Raw genomic sequence first — 25206 nt, forward strand, 5'->3', positions numbered from 1 at the left:
TCCTTTTCTGAAGTTTTTTTTATAATCAAGTTTTAAAAGGTCCTTGTTGCCAGGTTTCTAAACAAGCCATTTCAAGCCAACTTCTGGTTTCTTCTTTGTTTTCTCAGGGGGAATTGGAGGGCTTCACTCTGAGGCATTCAGACATTTTCCTGTGCTCGTGTCTCCCCTTCTTCTGGACAGTCAGTGTCTGGGAAGAACCTAAAATTTGGGGAGTTGGTAGAGACTAGGAGTCAAAGTACTCAATGAAAGTATTTGTGTAAACACTAGGAAATCAAAATCCTAGATAATGTTAACATTATTGTATAGGAGAACAACAATACTGAATAGATGTAGCCACACACCTGCTCTGGAGAGCTCATTTTAAATTGATTGTTCAGGTCTCACCAAGTGCAGCAAGTTTTTCTGTAGATGCTTGTGCTAGTTTGAAGCTCAAGTGCAATGTTATTATTAGTTGCTTCTCAGTTGCTTTCTCACTTTACCCGTTTCTGAAGGATTTTAGACCAATCTTGTTATTTTTCATACTAAACGAGGAAAACCAGATGGACAAGATGGATCACAGACAGCCTTGAAATTATGCTTGTTCTCCAAGGAAGGGATGAAATCCTGCAGTTATATCATTTATGAGTGGCTGTTTACTTTTACTGCCTCATAACTAGACCTTGGGATCCATTAATGACTAGAAATCACACACCCTGGAGCCACCACTTATGCAAACTTTAGTGACCAGAAAGAAGAGTCATCTGCATTTTTCACATTATGCTATAGGAGAATAATAATATCAAATAATCCAGAATATGCTGCAATGTGAAAGTATCAGCTGCAGGTCTGCATACAAAAAAGAAGACACATAAAACTTTATAGTCGATGTCTTTTTAATATTCTAAATTAACACATAAGTGTAAAAAACTACTTTGCCTGTGTCCTGTTAGCCAAGGAGGGCAGAGGTCTAATGTTTCATCTCATAAATTTATTTTAAGAAATAAGAAAACCTGCCTTTGAGAGGTATGTCAATGCAAAAATAATTATTGCATGCAAGCCCCTCAGCATAAAATGAAATTAGACAAGAAATAAGGGAAATGAAACAATACTATTTGAATGATTAAATCAATTTTGGCTGGGGTCATGTTGCATTAAGGGAAGGCATTATGCAGCAGGACTATATTTTCCCTTCCTGTCAAGAGCACTGCAGTTCATTTGACTCCTACACCTCAGCAGTACATGTGCCACACAGGAATGTTATCTCCCAGTGCCATTTTAGCAGGAAATGAAAGCTGTTCCTCTTCAGTGCAAACCTCATCACCGTGACCCAGGTATTGTTGAGTTTGGGTTGTTTGAAGAGGTTATACCAGTGGTGACCTCAGCAAATTCAATTATCAGGGGCAATCATATGTCCCCTCTCAAAGTCTGAGCAGAAAAAGGTCTGATTTTGTAAACAAGTTCTCCTCTGAGATCCTTTATCCCTTCCTGTAGCAATTCCAGTCTGGATTCACCCTCTCTGAAGAGGGAGAACAGTCAAGGTATGCAGCAACACACCTCAGGGTCTCACTCATTAAGAGACCTAAATACTTAATTATCTTCACTGCAATTACAGCCCCTCAGAGCAGTGTGTAAGCAGCATGCAGCTGCATATGATATCTTATGTTTCCTCAGGTGTCAAACTGATGACTCCATCACCCTCTCCTCTACCTGAAGTAATAATTTTCCATCTTGCAACATATCAGATGTGCTGCTGAAACTCAACCCCCAAAATATCATTTTACTTTTAATTTTCTTTTTTTTTTTCCCAAGACACATCATGCCTAAAAAAATCATGATGATTTAGAGATATTAAATTTATAGAGCATTTTGCTTTATTGCCTCATATGCATTTTTTTTGTTCTGAGTGCAGATAGAGTGAGCCTAGCAGTGGTTTCACATCTTGCCTCAAACCTTTCTTTTTCTCCTTCTAGGAGCTGTAAAGGCTACATCAAGATGTCTAGGCAGTGTTTGTGTCAAGTTGTGTGTCAATAGATTATTTAAGATTCTAAAGACTCTTAAATTATTATTTGTGTACATGGTTGGCATCTATCAATTAGGCTGAGGAAAGGTTTGGGTTTGGGACCGTGAACCTGCAATTTTATGAACTGATTGCTGTCAGATGGTACCCAGGGGAGGAGTTTAGAAGGATTCAAATGAATGGTGAGCCGTGGGTGTGGATGAACAGGAGGCTGACTGAACATCAAATGAAGGGCTGTGGGGCCCTTGCTTCAGGCCATAACAAGAACTGCAGATTTTAGGAGGAAAACACTGCTGTGACTGGGTCTTCCCATCACCACCAGGATTATTGGATTTTCCTGTTCTTTTCAAGCAGTGCCTAAAGAGCAAAGGATGCTGCAGTGGCTGGACCATAGGACAGTTGTGATAGTCCAAGGAACAAACTCAGAAAATCAACACTCATCAGTTTAAACATCTTAATCTATTCTATCATTTATTCTGCCTATTCTGTTTGTAAACTCCATTAAAGTGAATTAACAAACTATAATACTGAAGGCAGACAAGAAATCTAATTATCTTTTGTCTCAGAGCACCATATGCTTCTTTTAACTTCAAATAATAGGCTGAAAAACATTAGTATTTTAAATGAATCTTTGATGAAGTTGAACAAGAGAGAGGAAAAAAAAAATAAGCTAACCAATCCCTTCCAGTTATATTGTTTTTTGCTAGATGGGTTTACCTTTTTCACATGCTTGTTTTGCAGCATACCAAAGGGCAAATGAAAACAGGTGACAGGGTTAGTCACTTTTATGTCAGACATCACTTTGCTCCCAGCTGTGGCCCTGAGGAAGGTTTTGTTCATTGGTTTTTTTATTATTACTGTATTTTTGGCATGCTCATCTAGCTGCAAAAGCACCAGATGTCTCCATTGACTTTTTGAATAAACAAGCAAACTAGAAAATTATAATAATTTAAAATCCCTTCACATGTTGCACGCATAAAGGAGGGTCCTGTTCTTCGGGATTTACTTTTTACTCCGAAATGTTACAATAAAAAGCAAACAACACCCCACACACCAAAACAAAACAACCCCCTGGAGCAATACCCTCTGTGGCTGATGGCAAGGGTGGATCCACTGGCTTGGAGAGCATTTCCTCAAAAAGTGGAACCCAGGCATGGCCCCTCCATCCTGCTGGGTGTCTGTGTGCACCAAGGAGAGCCAGGAATAAGGGCCATTCCTTCATCCAGGAATATTGGCTGTGCCCATTTCTCCAGGGGCATCTGTAAGGAGGAGAAGCCTGTATGGAAAGATAGTTTAAATATTTATGCTAAAAATATTTCTCTTAAAAGTATTTCTATTAAAAATGTTTCTATTGCTTAGCTTGCTTTTGCTCACTTTTTCTTCTCCCTCTTCCTTGTTCACAGGTTTTACATGGGAGGTCACTGGTTTATCTGCACAGCTCTTACTATCAGCAGCAGCTATCAGAATTTTTTAAAATGCATTATTAGTCTTCTATAGAATAATACACAAATAAACTTAGAGGGTAAAAAAATGGCTGTTTACAATACTGATGATAAAAAAGAAAAAATTTATTTTGGATACTTGGCAAGAGTCCTTTGTGCTGTGTCTCCAGGCAGGAAGAGAACAGGAACCATTTGGTGTGTGTGTGCTGGTGATGGAGACATACACATGGAACCACCACCAGCTCTGCTTCATGAAACCACTCTGTGCTCTTCAGGTAAATAATAAAAGGCTTTGTGGATGAGATTTAAGGAAGAGAATAGAAAGGTTTTCATACATTTGCTCTGGTTTTCTTTTAAAGGATTACTCACATTCTTTCCAAAAGAAGCTGGCAATACTTTTTATTGGAAAGGAAATTAATTATAACAGCAACTTCTGGTTTCATTACATATATTAGTGCTTTAATATTTTATATTTGGTTAAGATCTGAAAAGAGAAATAAAAGCTGTTAAATCTTTAGCACATCACTTCAATTTCCTCAGAAATTCTGGGGAAGCAATTCCATCTATTCTATTCATTACATAAGGGAAAAGAGGATTATTTCAAATATATTCAGAGACCTTAACTATGCAATATCCTGGTGGAATTTGCATGTAATGAAGATTTTAGACCAAATTCTTCTTTCAGATACAGTCACAGCAGTATTTTTTTATTTCAGGGCTGGTTCAAATCAAATCAGATCTTGACCACATTGAGCTCTGGCAGGTTTTTGGGCAATGCCTCCTCCCTGTTCAAAGAACTGCTCAGATGGGTCAGCCCTGCTCTGAGTGGAGTCTGAGGGACCATCAGTCACCTGAAATATCCTCTGATTCTGTGTGCAAGGTGAAAGGATATGGAATTTAGATAAAGCAATGCAATATTGGTTAACAAAAGAATTTTACTCAAAGCAATAATCCACAAATAAAATATGTTTAACCAGCCCTAAAAATGCCCTTTTTCCAGTCTCACCTGCAGGGGAGGCACAACTGGCTAATACAAGTTCCAGACTGGAAAGAAATATTTTCCTTTCTAAGCATTTCATTTGGATCCTGGCAGTTCTTTCACAATCCTTTGGGTTTTCATCTCTACACTTCAAATATATTATTCCAGGTAATAACTACAGTATTTACCATTTTTATCTCCTCTCAGTGGTGCTATGAAAGTACTTTTTAGAGGTCTAAAATGTTTCTTGCAGAGCATCTGAGAGGCACTGCAGCCCCTCTCAGCTGGAAGTCAAGGTGCTCACAACACTTCTGACCTTTTTACCCTTTTATCAATGAGATTTTGTATTCTCACTTTACAATTAGACCATCCCTACCAGTCTTATTCGTGTTTCTCTATAAAGTCTCTCTGCTGCTGAATCTCCTAGCAGTGATTCTTTTGCAGCTGGCCTTGCTTTTTTGGGCTGCACGTTCTATTTTCCTGGAATGAATCTCACATCACTTCTGAAATGTGGAATACTGTCAAAGGGAGGGATATTGACTGCATCCTCACAAAAAAAAAAAAACCAAGAAGCTGAGAAAGACACACAAAACTGATCTCACCCCTGGCTGAGGAGGACTTAGCCCCATCCCAGGACTACTAGACTAAACTAGGCCTACCAAAAAAAATGCCAAACTGCCTCCCTTTTAGGAGTTCTGCTGCACCTTTAGCCAGGGATGCTGCTCTTGCATGACCCTCCATCAGCTGTTCAAATTCAGTCCTTCTCTTCATTCAGTCCTTCCAGGTGAGATGCACCTGGATGTGGACAGGTCTAGGAAGCCCCAGGTGAGAAACCTGTGCTGCAGTGGGGGCAGCATGCAAAGGGCTTTCCTCTTTAATATTTTAAGTGGATGTGCCCTAAATTGTTCAGTCAAAGACTTTAAAGGTGTCTCCTCACTGCACAGTTTTGTATCCCAGACACTTAGGAGAAAGGCTGGAATGCAAATAGCTGAAATCCACTTTTTGAAAAAAATTAGGGCTTGATTGTTTGGGGTTTTTTTTCCTTTCAGTTGGATTACATTATCATGGTAGGTCTCTTCTAAGTCAAAATAATCAATTCTGTCCCTTTTCATGAGTTCAGTCTTAAGCAACTATTGCATGAGCAGCCCCTCCTCCTATCTTGGGGTAACAGCCTGTCTTCACTGCTGAGTGATACTCTGATCAACAGGGAAAAAACAGAGAAATGGACAATTTCCCCTAAGCCATCATAAACATTTCCTGCCAGGACCCCCGTGATAAGATGGAGCTGCTGATTTCATATTGCAGCTGCATCCCAGACTGGCAAAAAGGAATCGCATGGTGTTGCTGCTTGGGGAGCCCATAAAGTCCTGGTGAGGTCTCTGTCCCCACATGCCCACACCAAGGAATGGATATGATAAAGCCTGGACCTCATCCAAGCCCTGCTTTCTGTCTCCAGCTCTCTGTTTGCAGCAGCCGAGCCTTTCAAATTTATACTGGAATAATGCGACCTCGGGAGATCTTTATTTAAACAAATAGAATTAAGGTTGTATAGCTATGTGGCTAATGACAGCTCCTGAAACACATTCTGCAGCAATTTGATGTTATTATTACAGCTAAGTAGCTTCCATGAGGTCTCAGTTAAATATTTCTCCACTAACTCATCGAGACAAAGAGTTGACCTCAGCTTTCTTTCGGAGTCCATCAATACAGCTCCTTGCAAAGCAGAGGGGCTGTTTAAAACAAAAATAAATCCACGAACTTCCACCTCCTCCTGTTCCAGATTAGCTAAACACACTGAGTCGGCAGGGCTGCCCATCCCCTGATGGCCCATAAGAGCTGTTTTCATTCTATTTTTAAGGGTAAAGTTCTCCGTAAAGGTGGGCTGCCTGCTGGGCTCATGATGGATTTAAGATGCTGGTATTCAGATTAGGGAAGAAGCAGCTAAAAAGGAAGGAAAATATGTTCCAGTCTTGCTGTTGTGTTCAATGAAAGTCTAATCACATCAGGCATATTTTTTTCGAACTGGCATTATTTGTGTTTAGCCTTCATTAGTGCAGTTTAAATTGAACAGTTGGTTACAGTAAACCCTACAGAAACAGGGACATGCTTCAGCTTCTTTGCAAAGGGGCCTGGGGGCTGCATATTTATAGAGATCCATGGAAAAGATTACAAATAAAAAAACACAGATGCTTTTGTGTGAACTTAATTCATATGGGTAATGTGAAGCTATCGACATGAAGGAAAAAGATTCTGTTAATAAGGGAGCATCCCTGCATTTGTCAGTGTGACAGAAATGTTCTGTAGATGGGTATTTTCATTAGAATATGCACTTTATAAGGTTCACCAAGCCTGACATTGCCCCAGAGTCTGGGTTCACATTCAGGGGCAGATGTGGAATGGTTTGGGTGGAAAGGAACCTTAAAGATGATCTTTGCAATTCTCTGCCATGGTCAGGGACAATTTCCACTATCCCAGGTTGCTCCAAGCTGTGTCCAACCTGGCCTTGGGCACTTCCAGGGATCCATGGGCAGCCACAGCTTCTCTGAGCAACCTGTGCCAGGGCATCCCCTCCTCACAGGGAAGAAGTAGAAATACAGACATTAATTTCCCACAGAGCACAGCTACATGAGACCTGCATGAATTTTTGAGGGTGGAATGCAATTTTTTGCTGCTTGGCCTCTCTGGTCTTGGAAAGCTCTCCTGGACCCAGGGAATGGTGTGGGCTGCCAGGCAGATCTGGTGCCCCAGAGGTGCCCAGCACTCTCTCAGAAAGGTTACCTGAGAAAGAGCTACCTGAGCTTTTCCTGCTGCCTGGAAAAGTTCTCATGTCCTTCTGTGAAGCTGCCCTGTTATCCCAGATGTCCTTGTCCGTGCCTTCTACTTGCCCTCTATACTTTTAAGCCTGAACTAATGTAAAACTACATCCTCCAAAACGTCAAGGCCCATTTCCTTCAATCTTCCCTTCATGAGCATTAACTCCTGAAGAGTGTGGGATACATCCAGTTTCCTGACTGGCACACAGCCCTCTCTTCCCATTCCAGGTAAATTAACTGCATGAGCTGCTCTTCCCTCTCTTCAAGGTTGTAGGTTTGCACCAAGCCCTTGATGTCTGGGGACTGAAAAGGTCATGGGATGCTGGAATTCTGATGGTTCATCAGCAATGGGGCCCTTCTGGAGGCAGTGCCTGTCCTGGGGGCCCAAGGACAGTGCCAAAATCTGCCACAGCATCGTGAGGTTCTGCCCATTCAGCAAGCAGAGCTGATGGCACGGCAGGAGGAGAGAACTGGAGGAGCAGGACTCACCTCTGTGTGAGTCTCCACTTGTTCTCTGCGATTTTAAAAAGTAACTGCAGAAAAATAAACAAGATTTTGCTTACAAATATGTAAAAGCACCTCTGGAGGCAGTGGATGGCTGCTGGAGGCTGAAGGACAGTGCCAAAGTCTGCCACAGCCCTGTGAGGTTCTGCCCATTCAGCAAGCAGAGGTGATGGCACTGCAGGAGGGGTGAACCAGCACTGGAGAAGCAGGACCCACTTCTCTGTGAGTCTCCACTTGTTCTTCATGATTTTAAAAAGTAACAACAGAAAAAAATAAACAAGATTTTGCTTACAAATATGTAAAAGCACCTCTGGAGGCAGTGGGTGGCTGCTGGAGCCTGAAGGACAGTGCCAAAGTCTGCCACTGCTCCATGAGGTTCTGCCCACCCATCAGGCAGATGTGATGGCACTGCAGGAGGGGAGAACCAGCACTGGAGGAGCAGGACTCACCTCTGTGTGAGTCTCCACTTGTTCTCTGCGATTTTAAAAAGTAACAACAGGAAAATAAACAAGATTTTGCTTACACATATGATTGAAGCAGCTCTGTGGAGGCTTTTACAGCAACCTAGGGAGCACACTGTGAGTTTGTAATCAGGCCATGCTGTACTGTCAGAGACTGAGTCCTTTCAGCAGCCGTGGCAATGACGTGCATGTGTTGAAAAGTGAAAAAACAACTTTATGTTTTTCCCCGTGGGGGAAAACACTGAAAGCCTTTTTTCCTTTTTAATATACTAAGAGGTGTAAAAGATTTCATGCTATCTTCAGATGTCAGAGTTAGATTAGGATGTGATGACAGAGGACATAAGGTATTGCTGGACAGTAAAATGCCTCTGGCCACAAGCAAGCCTGTCCTCGTTAATTTTATCTCAACCTCATCTCTCTGATTTGTCACTGGCTCTGAATTCTTCAATCCCTTCTCTCCATAAAAATGTCTAGCTGTCTCTTAAATTCATTTATGTCGTTGCCTTTTATGACCTTTCTTGATAACTTACTCTTTGTATTTTCTATCCTGAGTAAAAAGCTCTGCCTGAGTGAATTCTCTCATTGGTCTTAATTTCCTAATTTTGAGGGTTTGTGGCTGTCTGTCCAAGTTATTCAATTCTGCACCAATAGGAGCATTATATTTATGGATATTTAGTTTTTTCACTAGCTAAAAAACTTGGGGAGTGTTTTTTCTTTTTTTTTTTTAATAGAAATTCATTTAGTGAAACACCCATGGGCAGCTTTTTTCATGTTTTTCACCATTGTAAGTTTGGAAAGAGTTTTAAAACAATCCATATCTATTACTGTACCTGGAGCAGGGACTCTAGCAGGGTTGGGTGTGATCCAGATAAACACAGCCCTGAGTCAAGTTGCTGATTTTGGCAAGTTCCTTCCCAACCTACTCTTCTCTTCCCCTATTCTATGGTTTGTGTGCTTTAAACCATCATCCTCTACTCTGTCAACTGTGAATGCAGCTGCTGCAAAAAGGTTCCTCTTGACTGTCTTGATAATTTTTGCAGTACTTGGAATATTAAAAAGCTTTGAGAAACATTAATAAAACTACAATGTTCACATGTATCTCTATTCATAGGCATCTCTATTCTTTTCACCTCTGCTTGGGCTACCTATAAAAGTCTCTCATATGCATTTTCTATTTCCAGACTTTGTGCTCCAGACCAGCTCAAAAGGCTTTATTATTAAAACTTTACCCATTTCATTTCTGTGCAGATTTCATTGTCCGTCATGGCCAATATATCTTCCCTTAATTTTCACAAAGTCCAGCCAGGTAGGTCATGACCAGATTCTTCTATAATCTTTTTATATATTTAGACACTGTAATGAGATCATCATCCAGTGTGCTTTTTCTTTCAGGCTAAATATGCTACACTCCTTGAGTCCCTTTCTCATCCATGGCATGAATTTAACTCCTTACCTTTACCACACTGCTGTAAAAACTGACTGGAGTCTCAAGGCTCTGGGTGGCTTTTCAATTTTTTGAGTTAGTGCATGATTTTAAAATTTGGTGGGTTCCTTCCTTCCTTCCTTCCTTCCTTCCTTCCTTCCTTCCTTCCTTCCTTCCTTCCTTCCTTCCTTCCTTTCCTTTCCTTTCCTTTCCTTCCTTCTTCCTTTCCTTTCCTTTCCTTTCCTTTCCTTTCCTTTCCTTTCCTTTCCTTTCCTTTCCTTTCCTTTCCTTTCCTTTCCTTTCCTTTCCTTTCCTTTCCTTTCCTTCGCTGAGTGTTGCAGAAGCTGCCATTTGGGAGCACTAGTCAAAAAAAAACCAAAATCCAAACCCAAAATTTTACTGCTGTTCCCAAATGCTGCCTGTTCCATGGTTACTCTTACCAGCATCCAGCCCCTGGCTTGGAAAGGAGGATAAAGGATCAAGACTTTTTTTGTTCCTGCATTATAGACCACACAGGTAACAGAGTTGGGTAGAAAATTGAGTAAATTCTTAGCAAAACAACTCAAGTTCTGCTCTGGAATGTGCATAATGCTCTCTTATAAAGGGATTTTTTTCTTCTGGACTATTATTGAGAGAAGAAAATGAGAAGAAACCATGAAACACTGAGCACATGGATTGTTCTGCAGCACTAAATAATTACAGCAAGTTCTTCTAGTTCTGTCTGTGGGCTGGCAATGAAATGACTCTGTCCTTCCTCTCAGTGTTTAGCAATATTAATTCCTATGTCTCTGAGTTATTTGGCAAGAGTAAGCTGAAAATTCAGAGGAAATGCTGTATTTATTTTTTAGTACTGTCTTGAGTCTCATGGTTTGTACTGAGGGAAGACATAATCTGTTCTGCTTACAAGAAAGAAAAAAAGTAATTGGGAGGTGTTATTTACCATTGTTGTATAAATAAGAGCATTTTGATGTTGAATTTGGAGGCAGATGTGATTGGAATTGTCAGACAGGTAAAAGAGTGCTGGAGCTGATGCTCAGCAGCCAGGACAGGGAGCACCAGGGACAAGGGCAGGGAGGATGGTGGGCTGATGCCTGCATTGTCATCCCTTCCTGCATGACCAGCTCACAGACATGCACTGTGCATCACTTAAAGATATTTGTTTCCAGCTGCAATTCTGTGCATGAGCTGCAGCTGCTCTGCTTGGAGGCTGCATGCCCTGCTCAGGTGTTTCCACAAAGAGGGGAAAGTTTCTCAGCAGAAAAGGACCATGTAACAGATAAAGCACCACAAGGAAATATTTTTTTTTCATATTATGAGACTAGGACTAGATTAAAATGATAATTATCAAGAAAAAGAAATGCCATGATAGGCTTGATTTGCTCGAGTCTGGCTGATCATATGAGCCCAGAGCCACATTCCTCCAAATCATGCCTGAGATCTATTCCTGAAACTGGATCCAAGTGATATTCATTAACAGCTCTAGCATGCATATTTATTTTGCACTGCACATGATAATGTGTGAACAACAAAAGGGATAATGTCATTGTGGAGGTGCAAGTAGCAGCTCTGTACTTGTGAGCAGGTTTATGTTCTCATCCTCTCATTTTCTGCTCCAAAGATCTGTCTGCCTGATGTCTTTGGTTAAAATAGCAGACAAAAAAAAATTTCAAAAGAAAAATTGCTCCAGGAAATTTAAATCCAGATTAAACAAATTTGTATGCTGATTATTAAAATGTCATTTAGGTATCATCTCATGCTGTGCTTTTCACACAGATCTCCCACACTGAGGAAAATTTGGCAGAGATGGACTCACAGCCTCTCTTTACTTCGGGAGCAGAAACAAGAGATGCAGTTTAGGCAGCCCACCCTGGAGATGGCAGCACTGGCCAGGTTTCCTGACATTATCAGTGTTCTGTCCTCTCATGCTTTACTTGAGCAAAGCTTGGGCACAAACCCTGGTGCCAGGATTTGTATCAGAAAGTGTGGAAAGCCCACAGGGCTCCCCTGAGCTGCCTTTTGCAGCACTGGTCTGCTCATGAGCTCCACAGTTTCAGTAGCTCAAAACTGCATGGAGAAAGAAGTGTTTTTTGAAGGAAATAAAAGTCACACCCAGGAAAAGAAGATCTAAAATAACCCTGAGAATATCAAGAGAAAAATGTTAATATCTCAGCCCAGGATGGCTCTGAAACCGATTTGGAAGCAAACAAAGAGGCAAAGAAAGTTACAGGAGAGTTTTAGAAAGGTATTTCTGGAAAAAAGCAGGCTGCTCCTGCATTTGTTGCACATGAGAAGGATTCAGGAGCTTTGTGCATGCCCAGGCTCCTTTGGTCACAGCAGGATTTGTTCTGTCCTGCCTTGAGCACAGCAACTGCTGCCACCCAGCCCCGAGTGCCCAACAAACCGCACCAACAAACAAACAAACAAACAAACAAACAAACAGGCTGGTACCCACCACACTGGGGAATTTCTTTGATGAATTGCCACCAGTGGAGAATAATTTATCATAGCTGAACCATTTTTTGGTAGAAAACATTGTCTGAGCAGTGAAATATCTCAGGAAATACGTTTTAGCTGTAGGTCCTGTTCAGAATGAAAAAAGGCTTCCTTGAAGGAACAAGCACACTGATTCCCAGGGCAGGAAACAGGGAAAGGTCCTTTATCCCAGGAATGGAAATGGAATCCTAAAGCCTCTTGTCTGCACAGCCCTGTGGTGAGGGATGTTCTTGGAAGACAGAGAAGTGGCAGCATGAGGACAGGAGTGTTTGTGCTACACCTCCAAACAGAAGATGTCATCTCTGCCCAGGAAAATTATTCAAATCTCAACGCTTCCTAGGAAGGGAAAATTCTTCTCATGAGGGAGATGTGTCTTAGGAAGAATGTGCTTGTTCTGCAGCAACAGCCAGAACTTTCCACCTTTCACCAGAAGTTCTCAGAAGCCATTGACTCTAATAATTTCTTTCTTGTGCCATGTGTGTTTGAAGACTTCCCTCACTCTAAAATTAGTTTGTGGTGTGCTAGAAAAACCTGGGAACCAGGAAAAAATATTAGCCTTTGTTGGGGCCTTTTTTTTTTGAGATTTAGGAAAGATTACCATCTACCCTAATGGTATAATAAACAAAGGACCAATTGGAACAAATAGACAGCTTTGATTTCTGTCTCCTCTCTCTAATAAATAACAGCTTATTTGAAAGAAGCAGGAATTAGCTGAAACTAAATGAAACAACTGTCTATGATAAAGGTTTGTGACAACCAGGCAGGAAATGGTTTCTGATTTCACCCAATTTTTTTCAGTCTGGGACATTTGTGGCTGCCTGGAATGGGTGAGGGCTGAGATCTCACTCTCCATTACAAAGAGGCTGTGAGGTTGGAGGAGTTCTCATGAGTCCACCAAAACTTTTATTTTTCTCAGGTTTCATTTCAGTTTTGATTTTCTTATGTTTACACTGCAGTGAGGGAGAGCAAAGTATCAAAACAAAACTCATTTCCAGCCTTCAGAAAACATATAAGTGGTTTTAGAAAGGGTTGGAATGAAATACTTCAATAACATGCAAGCCTTTCTCTCTGAAGAGTTTCACATCAATATCTTTGTGGAAACAAACATTTTCCTGATTTCAACAGGCCAGTGCTTCTCCTCAAAACATCTTTCAAGGCTCTCACCTAATTCAGAATGTTACACAGACACAACTCCAGAAATCCTATGGCTTTTTGAACTTTCCTAAAACAAAGGCATGAATTTCTGTTCCATTTTCTGGGACAGAAAGACCTGCGGAAAATTGTAATTGCTTAACATTCACTGGAGTTTTGCAGCAAAGGGTGAAACACAAAACCTTATTCTCAGGTTGTCCAAACCCCTACACTCTACAGCTGGGGTCCAGAAGAGAGCACCTGACATTTCCTCAGTGTCCTCACCTGGCTCTGGGGATGGGCACAGGCAAAAAGCTCCATGCAACTGGAATCTTGCTTTGAAATCCATGACCCTTTTTGGGAAGTTGAACATACATTGTTCAAACCCCACCAGCAGAAGGAGGGAAACCAGCTGCATCCCCATTTCCCTCCCAGTGCACTCCTAAGAATCCCAGTGGGTAACAGAAATTTTGCTTTATTACAGCCCCTCTCAGTGTGGATTAATGCACTCACTGCAGCCTTCCAGCACTCCACTGCTCAAGTAATAGACTGTAATATCCCTGGCATTCAGGATGAAAAAAAAACCAGAATACAATTAAAACCAGAATACATAATATTCACTGAAATAAAACAGATTTCCAATCAATTAAAACAGACTCTCCTTCCAATAGCACCAGACAAATAATACATTTACAAAACTAATCGGTTCTACACAAGCTGAGCTAATGAGTGTCATTTGGGTCACATCCTCAAATTGCAAATAAATGTTATCATTTATCAACCTAACACATTACTCAATAAATCTTCTGCACCACTGTTCATACTTATCAGCTGTGTCATTTAATATTCCTTTCTGGTTTAGAAAACTATTTCCTCTGGTTCCTGACCCTTTGTAATGAAAAACTCCTGAAAACAGACAGTAGCTAATTCAAGAATCATATAATTTGGAGCTAAACAGAGCTGTGGCTGGTGTTGAAATGCTCTAATATTAATTTTTCAATGGGTCTCCTCCCAGGCTGGAAATACTACGAGCTGTTGAGATGAAATTTTCATTTAAGGAAGGTCAGACTGCAGTCAATGCCACAAGAGGTTTTACAGTCTATAAAAGCATGAAAATGATTTTCTGTTTTTTCATTTATGCAAGAGCAATTTGGACACTCCCAGTCTGAGGCATAAACCCTCTCCATCTCAGCCACTCCATGCACAGCACACCACTTCACATGCAGACTGGTGATTCTGGTGATTTCAGCATCCCCCAGTCCCTGCTGGCATGGAGAGGAGAAAGGGGGAGCTTCCAAACACGGCTGACCAACATCCCTCCATCCCTCCCTGACAGCCATGGGGCAAACAGGTCTTGCTAGCCCATGGGTGATACCTGGGGGTCCTTTCCTTTGTCCCAAAATGCTTCCCCAGCAGTGGCATCGTGGCAGGGCTCACTGCAGGCTCACCCAGAGAGGCCCCTTTCCCCAGCACATCCATTCCAGAGCTGAATTACTCAGATTCATCTTCAGTGCCTTTCTCCAGGAGTGTGCCTGTGTGTCTGCAGAGCATGTTCAGAGGGACTGCCAAACACTAAAGGAGCCATGAGCTGCTGTGTCCTCTTGGTGCCCCTGCTTTACAGCCCACAGCACAGCTGGACACCACCCACAGCTCCACATTTCACCAGCAGGGCCCTCACTAGCAGTGCTGGGGTAGTGAATGATCTGTTTGATGTCCATGGCTGAGCTGGACATGCTGGTGGTCAGCTGGCTCAGGTTATTGTGTGGATCCAGCTCACCCCTCATTTTCAGTTCTCTTTTTCCTAACTCCTCTTTCCTGCTATTTCCTCCATCTCCTGCTGCCACCGACATCTTTTACGAAAAATCCTTTCCTTAGGATTTTTTTTCTCCTGAGAAGCTGAGAGGCCTCAGGAACAAAATGTAACCAATGGTTATCTGCTGCTGTGGAATGCAACAGGTGCATCTGGGATTGGGCTCATGTGGTTGTTTCTAATTAATGGCCAATCACAGTCAGCTGGCTCGGGCTCTCTATCCAAGACACAGGCTTTTGTTATCATTCTTTCTTTTTCTATCCTTACCTAGCCTTCTGATGAAATCCTTTCTTCTATTCTTTTAGTATAGTTTTAATATAATATATATCATAAAATAATAAATCAGGCCTTCTGAAACATGGAGTCAGATCCTCATCTCTTCCCTCATCCTGGGACCCCTGTGAACACGGTCCCATCCTGCCCCACTGCTGCTCAGAGAGGAACCCTTGCATTGATTCTACCCCCCTTTAGCACCATCATTGCTCCTATCCCATCATCTTTATGGCTCCCAATGTTCTCATTAGCTTCCTTACTTTTACTTTCAGCTCCCATCCCACCCATTTCCATTTCCCAATGGACCACAGTCCATTTCCTATCACCTCCTTTGGTCCCTCTCCTTCATTTCCCTCCTTTTCATCCTTCTCTGTCCTTACCTTTCATCATTTGAGCCAGATATGTTTTGTGATCCCCTGCCTGCCTCTGCACAGCCAAAAGCAAGGATGAGACAGCATTTTCTTGTCAGCTCGAGCCTGGTTGTGACAGAAACCCCCAAATGCAGAGAGATTTGACTGCCCCAGCAGCTGGAGACCCAAATAGAATCACAGAATGGTTTGGGTTGGAAGGGACCTTAAAGATCAAGGGGCTCCAAACCTCTGCCAAGGGCAGGGACATCTTGCACTAGAAATATGGGCAGGCTGTCGCCCCTGAGTAGGAGCAGTGGAGGTATGGACTGTGCATGCCTCATGCAAAGCTCTGCAAAGCTGGGACACACACAGAGGTGTGCAAAGGTTTCTCCCTTAGGGAAGTTGTCATTGCAAAGTCAGCAAAAAGCACCTCTGGTACAAGAGGATCTGCTGACAAGTAACAAGCTCTCATAGCAGGAGATCAAATCAAATTAATATGGCTTAAATCATGTTGCCAGAAGCAAACGTAAGTGTGGGTAGTTATAAACAACTGAAAATTAGAGGTTGATTGTGGGAACTGTTAGACTATTTTAGCTTAAAATAGAATTTTCACTATAGATATGGCTCCCACATTGTTTATAAACAGGCTTAGATCTACTGAATTGTCCCATCACAAGGAATTCTGCATCCATCAAAAACTGGCCACTTTCAAGTTCTACCTTATCTGATTTCACTAAGAATGTATGGAAACAAGCAAATCTGCTATTCTGGATTTCCATATCAACAGAACTCGGATAAACATCCCAACACCTCCACTGCTCCTTGGAGCTGTAGTTTTGATCTTACTGTTTTCAGTGAGAGCCCTGGAAACTTAACATCACTGGAATATCCAAACTGGTTTCTGCTGTGCAGATCTGAGGGGGAACTTTACACTTGACTGTTACATTCATTTTAATGTTTGTTTATATAATTTAATAAACACATCAGTACTATAGATGGAATTTAGCAATGTGTAAATACCTCAAAAATAGTATGCCTAACATTTATGGTACAGCATAGTCATAACACATCAACCACTATTAAAAACCCATTTACTTGAATTTTAGGGTTGCACTTCACACTGCTAAATGTCTTAGATAAGTTTATCCAGCCATTTCTAATGTAACATGCAACATTAAAGTGAAGGCGTTTGCAGTGCTCGTTGACCACTTTAACCAGTTTAATAAACCATGAATAATAAGGTACATGCACAGAAGTGTCAAGTAAGTATAAGGTGAATCTTCATTTTTAAAATATTCATCTCCTCATCTAAAAGAAACACCTTTTCTTTGAATGACAATGTGCTGAACTCCTGTGAGTTAAAGAGTCTCTTTGTGCTTTCAGTAAATATTTTCCTTTGTGAGCTCAGTCTGTGTGCATTGTGTGGGGGGTGCTTCAGATGAGTATTTTCTGGCAGTATTTGCATTTCTATAATCACATCACCTGTAGTGACAATGAACAGTTGTTAAGCATCTTGTAGAGCTCTGTCTTGCTCAGAACTACTTCTTCCTCTTGTGCACAAAGAGACTGCTGATGCCATGACTGTGTTAGAATGTTTGGATTTAGAGCAAACTTCACGTTTTTAATCTGGAAATGTCTTAACTGAGTCATGTTACAAAAGGCAACTTTTAGGTAGCCTGGCATGGGGTGGACATGCAGCCTGTTCCATCTATTTTCAGAGATACAGCGGTGAGACCTGAGAGCATCCACAAACCACATTCTGCTCTCTGTGCACATTGCTGCACAGAAGTAGCAAGCAGATTTTCACAGGGATGTGAACTTAATGCAAATTCCTCACCTGTTTATTACTTTATTCCTTCACTAAACAGTCCTTCATTTAACTACACCTTTGTAGCACATAATCCTTACACCCATGCCCAAACTCCTGTCTCTGTGCTTTCCCATCCAGCAGTGTGCAAAGCCCCAGCCTTGCTCTGCATTTATCATTCATCTCCCTGCTGCAGCTCCTGCAGAACCTGGCCTGTGTGCTGAGAAAAAAAAAAACACCACCCAAGCATTTAACAAGACTTTGAGCCCCAGTCATCTGGATTTACTCTGTGGAGCTTGCAGCTGGTATTGATCTCAAGGAATAACTCTGAAATAGTAAGTTCTGGGAAAGTAAATAGAAACAGCCACCAGGGTTTTTCTTACCCATGCTCCCAAGTATTGAATGCTCCATTATGAAAGCCATTCTGGTTATAATTCTTCCCTTATCCCAACTTCTTTCTGCTGCTTGCTATTTTCAGTAAAACCTAATAAATAGTTTCTCCAGGGTTTTGTTTTCAAGGATACAGGATAATGGCTGTAACTTGCCTCAGGTGCCTGTTCACCATGGTTACCACACCGAGGTTCAGAGAGCTGCAGAACTCTGGACAGAGGGACGTGGGCTGAGGGAGTGAGCCCCTGGCAGGACAGGGAACCAGCTTGGAGACTCCTAAGGTGGCAGAATAAATTACAGATTAATTGCCACTGTCTAAGCAGTGACAATCATAATTTGTTTTTCAACAAGAGATGACATCAGAAGTCTTAAAAAAAAAAAAACAAACCCACATTATTTTAAAGCCAGGCAAATTAACACAGGTATGTAATATGTCTCATCCTCTGGTTATTTATAATTGCAAAACTTTCTTGACCTTTCCCTGAGATGTCAAAACTTTTACTCTGAGCTCTGTCATTTCTTAGTTTTGCCCTTGTTCAACAGTATGCCTAGATTTTTAAAAGATTTGTCCACAGCACTAAGAAGCAATCAAAGGATGATGAATTTTAGACTTTGATTGCATTTAAGTAGAGAGACAACAATGCATCAATATTCTGCTGCTCTGAGCAACAACTGAAGCCTATTCTCTCACCAGCTTTATGGCTGTAGGAGTCTGACTCATAAGAAGGTATTTTATTTACTTATTTCACAGAGCAGGTTGTGCTCCGTATATTGCAGTGTCTGCTGACTGAGTCTTCAAGATTAGTAATTATTCTCCAAAGATGAGATTCAGAAAAGCATCACCTAATCAGTGTGCTGGCTTTATTGCACACGTTAGTTTACATTAGCAGTCTGTTTTACTCCAGGCTCTGAAGCATTTTGGACATCTTTTTGTAACTACTTCAATAAAGTTTTGGTAGAGAGCTCAGGGTGTTAAGCACATGTTCAACATTAACAATAATGGCAGTCATGCACATATTGCTATCAGGACTTCATTTACTAATTACCTCCAAGGCTTTATATTCTAAACCAAATACATTAAGTGTAGCATTTGCCAGAATGCACTTGAGTTTCTTTCATTCACACTTCTGTTCCAGGCTCCAGACAGACCAAATATTCTGATCGTGTCACTCTTTGATGCTAAATTGGATACAAATGTACTCGGGTAATTAATCACACTCAGTGTTTATTGTGCATCTTTCTTATTATTATGCAAGCAGATTTCTCACAGCTTGTAGTTCATTATCAGAGTGCATGAAAACAGCTGATTACCTTTTTTCTCATATAATTACATTAACAGCAAGGCCAACTTCCTTATTTTCATGTATCTTTGACCATGCAAAGTATTTTGGAAAGAATCATCAGGAAAAAAAGAGCAACATTTCACAGGTCTCAACTACCACCAACAAACAGAAATAACAGAAATACCCAGCATTCCCATCCCTATAGAAAAAAAATCTACAGTGCAGAAAACAATAAAAAGACTGAAGAATAAGTCTAGGTTTAGATAGATTTGGCTGAAGAAACATGCTTTTCATAGATCTGTGGTTTCATTGTTAAATGATTTTAAAAAACCATAAATTACCATGACCCAAATTGCTTCAATTCACTGACTTTACTCATCAACCCTCAGGGTCACTGGGGCTGAGATTTTTTACCTTATGCAGGTATTACTTTACTCTGTGTCTGTAGTCCCCCAAAAAAGATCTTTTGGGACCTTTCTTTGGAACTGGGCGCTCATTTTCCAGCCATCCCACACCTCCCTCTTTTGTTTTGGCATTCCCACCCTGGGGACCTGCCCAGACCTCTCTGTGTTCCCCTTGGCCAGGGGCTTGTTCCCCTTGCCTGTGTGCTCTGAATGAGATGTGGACATTCAGATCTGGAGCAGCTAAAAGAGAGGTGGGTCCCATTTGGATTTAAGTTCAGCCTTTTAATGATGGATAGCATCTAAATAGCTTCACCTAAACTTATGCTGATGATGGACATTTTTTAAACAAAGTAAAAGTGTTATTTAGTTAACATTATTTTTCTTTCTTCTTGAAAGAATATGCAAATTTTTTTTCATTAAATTACAGAAAAGTGCACTATGAGATTTTAGCTTTCTTTTTCAGTTCCTGTAGTAGATATTTTGCTTTGTATTGAATCTGCATTGCATTAGTATTCATAATTGCCCCATTTTGTCTGTTAAATTACAGGGAAATGAAGAAGAGTGACTTAAATTCTACAAGGAAATTAGGAAATTTGCTGGCAAAAGATGAACACCATATTGACTCATCTTAGTGGTTTTTTTAAAGACTATTATTAGGGGAGAATTCATCATCTAAACTTCCCCTAAATATATCAAGCCTCAGCCCATCCCTGATATAGAAAAATACCACTCTAACAAAAGTCATGGTACACACAAAGCAGAGAAACCTTTGTTCAAGGTGCTCTAATTGGCCCCATCCATTGGAAACAAACACAGAGCTGCTGTGTCCCAGAACAGGGGCTAAAATCAGCCTTGTGCTCCCCGTGCAGCTTCTGCAGAGGTGAGCAAACAGGTGAGCAGATAGATTTTCCTCACTCAATATTTCCAAGGGGAAGGGCTGCCAATCAAGGAGCTGTTCCAGGAGATGGATGAATGCTGGCAGGGGCTGCTGGCAGCCAGGGCTGCCTGTGTTTGCAGGGAGACTCCTCACTCCAGTTCTGCCCCACCATTACAGATCCTCATTTGGTACCATGCACCTTCTTTTGTTCAAAGAACAGAATGCTTGAGCATTGACTGTGCTTATTTGCATGTGGGCATTTTACAGCACACATCATCAACCCTGCTCCCTTATGTAATTATACCAGTCCAGCTTTTTCCTGGGGCTTTCATCTCCTTCTCATTATGCCTTCACCAAGACTAAAATTCTCTGTGCCTGCCTCTGAATTATCTTCTGGACCCAATCAGTGTTTAGAGCTTTAATCAAACTGAATTTAGACTCTGAATCCTTTCTCATTACTTTGGTTACACTTTAAGAACTGTAGAGACAAACAGCAGTATTTCTATTATGCTCTGGAATTATTTAATTTCTATTATGCTTTGGAATCACTTCTGGGATCAAATTATCTTTCACATCTGGGTGAAGCTGTTGACTTCACTGGGACTGCATGTGCAGATATGAAAACAGAGCACAATGAGACCAATGGATGCTTAATAAATTAATACTTTGAGAAAATTACCTCTCTTCTCTGATGGGATAAAGCAGTGGCACAAAATCAACCATAAACACATACTTACAACACAGAGACCTCAATTATTTTCCTAACATTTATTTTTATTGTCTGTAAATTTACCAGGAGGGTAATTCCCTTTGGTAGCCCTTATGAAATTTCATAAAAAAATGAAATTATTTTCTTATTAATGACTTCCCTCTAGAATTTAAGGTGGAAAAAAAAAAGGGGGGGATAAGGTAGGTCATGAACTGTACTGCTCTGGTGCCATATACATATTTAAATACTTACTGCTTACACATGTGGATCCCACTCCAACAGCAAGTAGGGAAGATAAACTTTCAATCAGCTTCCACACTTCCAGGGTTTCTCTGATCACTGCTTTTAGAATTTTATGCTAGAGGGACAAAAAACGATATTCACTGTTAATTTCACATATAATGTGGAGTAGCCTTTGAAATTTTTGTATGGTTCCTGTACATATTTCCTATGAATATGCATCATATTTTCACTGCTGAAATATTGGAGCTTTTTCAGATGACAAATTGTCCATGAGATTTATTCTTGCACACAAGAGCATTATTAGTTCCTTCTTTCATTTCTTTTCAAAAATTGGTACGTGAAAAAAGAGGGAACTCTGCCTTCAGATAATTATTCAAGTAAACTGTTTTCATCTTATATCAAAAGCAAGCCAATAACTGTGGTGCAACAAGAGACAACCTAGCATAAATAAAAGGGGATTTAATTACTCCTATGATTATATGAGATGAAGGTAAAATCACAGGTCTCTGATGGGCAAAAGCTGTATCTCATCTTGTCATTTGTGGAAATTCAGGATGTTTCTACTTATGCTGTTTGGGGCCACTGTTTTAGCTTTCAGTCTTTACCCCCCTTTGTCTCCTCCCATTTTTATTCCTATTTTACCAAGAGCTCAAATTTAATTTCTTCAGAAGGCCAGGTTAGAGCATCTCACCCTCTATAGGTGTTTGAGTTCATATGCTGTGAGACATGAGATAAAATACTGTTATTCTCTCCTGATGTTCCCTGGGACTCAGACCCAAATTATCCTATTTGGATTAGCAGAGCTTGCTGCATCCCAGGAGGAATGGAGGCAGCACAGACCTGTCCTCTTCTTCCTGTGTAAGAAATAAACCCTGGATCAAACATCCTCAAAATCTCCACCCTGGTGAAAGAACAACAGATGGGCAACCACAATTTAGAATCTCTCTGGAATTCCACTGGAACACTTAGCAGTGTTTCTTTTGTTGTTGCTGTTGCTGCTGGTGATTTATGGAACGGAGCAAGATTAAAAAGTATTGTCTCACTGGAGAAACTGAAAACTGTAATGAGTTTCGTGGTCAGCAGTGATCATATTATGATCATATTAGCTTTCCTTAAAACAGGATATATCCAAATTCTCATCTAATTACAAATTCAAAATGAAATAGGGGAGAGAAAGGTCACAGCATTATAGCCAGCATATTTTGTTTTCCTCTGGAAAGAGTACAAGAATAGTTTCAATGGAAGCAGTTTGTGATTATGCTTGATAATTTGTAATTAACTCTCCAGGGTTCTGGTGAGGCCTAATTAATTACTTATTGGAAAGCATTTGGAGATCTTTGGATCAATGTTGTTATAATAATGCCAGGAATTGTTGTTATTGTTATCATTAGGTGTTTCCATCCCCAAATGCAGTTAGGTGGAAAATGTACCTTTATTACTTTATGATGTCTTACAGGCAGGACTAATCTGCAGAAAAGCAGTATTTAAAAGCTGAGAATAATTTTCTCTGCAGTGTGAGGCTGGAGATGTTTATTCTAAACATGTGAAAATAATTTATGAGTAAGGCAAACACATAAATTGCATTCAGGAGTTTCACAGTAATAACACACTTTATATTCTCCATCTGCAGATAAGCAGGTGCATCTATTTGTAGGATTTGTCTTAAGTGATGAAACTGTCTTCAGTGCTGTGAAACTAGCATATCATGAATGTCTCTGTGTGTTCAGCATCCAGCATTCATTCTCAGGCCTGTCAGCAGCAGCATGCCACCTCTGCAATTAACCCAAATTAATACAGAAATGGAGGGTCGTGAAGAGATGAGGATCTCCATCCAAACCAGGATGATTCCTTGCTGCAAAACACCAAGAAACCATTCTATACAATATCAGTTTTTCATAGAACTGGGTTTACAGTGTGGGACAGGCTCATGTGTAAAAAAGATGACAGATACAGGCTTTTCTCCCAAAAGTCAGAGCAGAAAAGAACAGTGTGACCCTGTTCACAGGGGTCCAAGGATGAGGGCAGAGATGAGGATCTGACTCCATGTTTCAGAAGGCTGATTTATTATTTTATGATATATATTATATTAAAACTATACTAAAAGAATAGAAGAAAGGATTTCATCAGAAGGCTGGCTAAGAATAGAAAAAGAAAGAATGATAACAAGGGCTTCTGTCTTGGACAGAGAGTCCAAGCCAGCTGACAGTGATTGGCCATTAATTAGAAACAACCACATGAGCCCAATCCCAGCTGCACCTGTTGCATTCCCAGCAGCAGATAACCATTGGTTACATTTTGTTCCTGAGGCCTCTCAGCTTCTCAGGAGAAAAAAAATCCTAAGGAAAGGATTTTTCAGAAAATATCAAGGCTACAAAACAGCTCCTTGCAGGAGGCTTGAGCTGGAGGAAGGAACTGACTTTGGCAGCCTCTGCTGCTCACATGGGCTGTGGAGGAGGGAGGTGAACAATGGAACAAAAGCTGTATGCAAGGACCCAGGAGCCTTCCAGTGTCTCCAGACAGAACTCCAAAAATGCTCATTCTTGGTATAGAAACTGAGGAATCTGTAGAGAATTTTCTCAGCATTGTAGATGTTTTTCTCCCCCCACCCCAGATCTTATGTTTTATGGTAGGTAAATCTAAAGCAAATGGTTAAATTATGCTCTGTGATAATCATTGCTGCAGGTTTATCTTCAGTATCCAAACCCCATGGAAATACCTGCAGTGAAAAAATATCTAATTGTGTTCCACTGAAGAGTCCAAAAGATAGGAAATATTCCTGAGGTTTCCTGGCTGTGAAGAGCTAACAACCTGGGAGTCTAAAGCAGGATGCTTTGCTCTACACTGTTCAAACAAAGAGAGGCTGAAGTCTGAAGATAGTGAGTGTCTTTCAAGTGCAGATCGACCCTGGAGGAGCCCTGCCAGAGCTGGGAAAATGAGGGTAAAAATAGACACAAATATGCATATGATCTATGGAACTCATAATAATTACCCAGAGAAATATGGTTTACTAGTAGTAAGTATTCATGCTTCTTTCAGAAGAAGAAAGATCTCAAAATATATTGCTTTCAATATTTTGTCCTGTGTAGTAATACATTCATGAATAAATCTCTAGATAACCATATAACACTCCTTTTTTATATATATATTTATTTTTTATGGTGTTGAATGTGTAGTTCCCTCAAGCATTAGCTGTCTCTAACAAGCAGGTTGTGGTGGCTCTCTGTTTACCTTGTCAACAGCACTCATTTCTGTTATCACTCTTCTGGAAGAACAAAGTTTCTAGATATGCCTCAAAGGTGAACATAATTATGCTGTTTACATTGTTATTCCTACAGGGATCATAAAACAGTACTTAGAATGATGTTTACAGTCATCAGCGAGGCAGAAATCACTCTGTACGTTGGAGAAAGGCAGCAAACAATGCCCCATCACCAGCTAATTACAAATGGGACTGTGCTGTGCAGAGATCCCCTGCCTCACACGTGAGCTAGGTGTGGGTACATCAGTAGCCTGAAGCATTCAGCAATTAATCTGTCCATCAAAACAAAATTTCTCTGAGGTGTTTTCATTGGGGCCCTGCAGACAGCGTGACTTACCAGTTTCTAACCTGATATTCAAGGCAAAAAAAAACCAACAAACAATCAAATATAATGACGTAAGCTTTAATGTACCAAAACCCTCGCATCCTTCCTCCGTGCCAAACTTTCTTGGTTTTCTGCTAGACTCAGCAGCAAAGTAAAGTGAAGCCCACAGAATAATTTCCTTTAACTTCAGAGTGGTTTGCGTCAGACGTTTGCAGAGGGGCTCATGAAAAACAG

The 25206-nt window shown here is 40.8% G+C and overlaps 1 protein-coding gene across 1 annotated transcript in view; it reads right to left on the reverse strand.

Moving 5' to 3' along the window:
* LOC139593394 (von Willebrand factor D and EGF domain-containing protein-like) overlaps positions 1–15092 on the reverse strand; it is a 164564-nt gene extending 149472 nt beyond the window's left edge. The window contains exon 1 of the mRNA XM_071434220.1: positions 14921–15092. Coding sequence (XP_071290321.1) covers positions 14921–15092 — 172 coding nt within the window. The remainder of the gene's footprint in view (positions 1–14920) is intronic.
* Positions 15093–25206: the final 10114 nt, after the last annotated feature.

Source organism: Agelaius tricolor, unplaced genomic scaffold (genome assembly GCF_023055355.1).
Source record: "Agelaius tricolor isolate 1412-34295 unplaced genomic scaffold, bAgeTri1.0.p SCAF_10, whole genome shotgun sequence".
Taxonomy (NCBI): Eukaryota; Metazoa; Chordata; class Aves; order Passeriformes; family Icteridae; genus Agelaius; species Agelaius tricolor.